This window comes from Photinus pyralis, unplaced genomic scaffold, assembly GCF_008802855.1.
Source record: "Photinus pyralis isolate 1611_PpyrPB1 unplaced genomic scaffold, Ppyr1.3 Ppyr1.4_LG1, whole genome shotgun sequence".
NCBI lineage: Eukaryota > Metazoa > Arthropoda > Insecta > Coleoptera > Lampyridae > Photinus > Photinus pyralis.
This window is the reverse complement of record NW_022170249.1, coordinates 49444171-49446656: the sequence shown is the minus strand read 5'-3', so window position 1 is coordinate 49446656 and position 2486 is coordinate 49444171. Positions and strand designations below refer to the sequence as shown.

General features: G+C 33.1%; 1 protein-coding gene across 1 annotated transcript in view; it reads right to left on the bottom strand.

Moving 5' to 3' along the window:
* Positions 1-2280: 2280 nt before the first annotated feature.
* Positions 2281-2486, bottom strand: part of LOC116162235 (myb/SANT-like DNA-binding domain-containing protein 3) — a 1638-nt gene continuing 1432 nt past the window's right edge. Inside the window, exon 6 of the mRNA XM_031475793.1 lies at positions 2281-2360. Within this exon, the coding sequence (XP_031331653.1) occupies positions 2281-2360 (80 nt within the window). The remainder of the gene's footprint in view (positions 2361-2486) is intronic.

Genomic DNA, 2486 nt, shown 5'->3' with positions numbered 1-2486 from the left:
GAAAAATTCGTTTGAAAATCTAAAATGGCCTTGAATTACAATTAACTAATTTCCACGTATCCAAGAAAGTGAAAATTATTATTGCGAACAGCTTTCGCTATACGCTGGTGACAGACACTAAGTAACTAACGTCACTTATTTCTGGAAAGCATTGTCATGAATTTGTTATACATTTCGGTGTTAGAAATTTCAATTCATTTAAATAATGTATACATCGTGAACCCAGACCCTCTTCCCAAATGAATGTGTAGTTTCGGCAATTAACATGCACCCATCATGTTGAAGTCATGAACTGTAAAAAGAATACAGAACTATCAGGATAAATCGGAACCACAACAAAACTTAAAAGAGGAAATGTGGTGGCATGACCTTAACAAAAAGTTTAATGCCAATAAAAATTACTGTGCAATGTATAAACATGGTTTGGACCCGGATCATAATTATAATACTCGATGACAAATGGGCAGAAATCCTCAATGGAGTAAAATATTTTTAACTTTCCGATTTGCAATTGTAATTTAAGGTCGGAGACCATGTGGAAAATTAAAAAAAAGCGTCTTACGTTCTTATACGATTGCAGCCAACCAAGCTGTAAACAATAAGATGAGATAATAACAAGACTATTTTTGAATAATTCAACCTTTTTTATGTGTGTAATGATTTCGGCTCTATGCAAAGTAAAAGTTTTATTATGAATAAATTACGAAAAATTAGTTTTATGGGAATAACGCAGATTTTCACTAATTAGTTACCTAACCTCAGAATAATATTTTAATAATCGAAGTTGACTCATTTAATCTTTTGAACTAACGTAACCGTTTTGATTGTCCGAGACGGATGAGGTTCTGCATTACAGAAAGCCACTCGATATATCTTTTTTTTCTGAGAACTGCCCTATTTCAAATAAACAAAATTAAATTAATTATGGTCCAATGTGCCGAAATTTTTCTGAAATGAATATCAACGAAATTTTATACGGGGTTCACATTGGAGAAATATTATAATTAGCATAAGTTTGAGTAAGCCACTGACGTGAAGGTGAAAAATAGTTATTTGTACAACTAGAGAAGAAAGTGCAGTTTTTCCACTCGAGTTCAAAGTTTGACACATGACTGTAGCGATGTGTCAATTGAACGAGAGTTGAAAAATACTTTTTTCTCAAGTTTTACACATCATTTTTTCTCAAGCTACAATCATAATTGAAGAATTATCGTATTCAATAATGAAGTTTGACACATAGCAATCTAGATTCGGATGTTTCAATTTGAAATGTCATTATTAACATTAACGCAGCAATTGTTTTTTACTTTCCTCACGTTCACCATTTTAAGGGACGAAAGTAAGTAGTTATTTTTGATATTGTCAAGAACAACGGAACAATGCAGTGAAATTAGATTGTTAAAATCTCAAACCCTTTCCTTAAAATCTGGACTCAAGTTCGGAAAATCAGAAAAAAGTCCGACAAACCTTTTCTTCCAAAAGTGCTCATACCGCATTTACATATGTACTATACAAAGTGTTCCTAAACATGATGTAAAGAGTTATCAGAATTCATAACCCACCTTTAGGATCTCCGTAACCGCGAGAGACGCAGTGTAGGTAAATGGAGGCAAAGTTGCCCTTTTTTGTGACTAAAACAACGCATTTGAAATTTTTGAAAAATCTTTGAAAATAAGAAATAAGAGATATCACCTAAAAACTGCAAAAGTCAAAGTTCGTTTTAATTTTATTTAGCGCAAACGGTGGGAAATGGACGGTAGCACTTTCTTTCGGGAGAATCTGAATCTGTTATTAGAATTTTGCTCGGAATTTTCATCACACGCTAGAAGCTACATACTACTACTTTCTTATTTCTTATGGACGTCATAATGGATTTTTACGGAATCAGATGGAGAACAAAAAAAGAAATTCATTTGACTGCATCGACATCATAGGTATTTTGATTCAGCAGAATCTAGTTAGCTGTGGATGTTTGGTTGAGAAAATTTATGTAAAAGTATAGAGTGCGAGACGTCAGTATTTTTTGTCCTCTATCTCATTCCGTAAAAATCCAATATGACGCTCATAAGAAATAAGTAGTAGCATGTAGCGTGTAATGGAAATTCTAATAACAGATTCAGATTCTCCAAAAAAAAAGTGCCCATAGAAGCTAGGGAAAATGAAAACGACCTTTGGCATTGTTAGTTTTTCGGTGATATCTCAGTTATTTTCAAAGATTTAAAAAAAATTTTAAATGCGTTTTTGTAGTTACAAAAAGCGGCAACTTTGCCTTCATTTATCCTAAACTGTATCTTGCAGCGTTATGGTTTTTAAGGGTTGTTGCAAATAATTTCCCACTTCCGGTACAATTTCCATAACATCTGGAATCGTAAGATTATAGAACCCGACTGCTTTATAATGACATACCACACCAAATGTATGATCAGACCCCACCAAATATCGTTGTCTTCATTCACTGAAAATGTAAAAAAAACCTCTCATCGAAA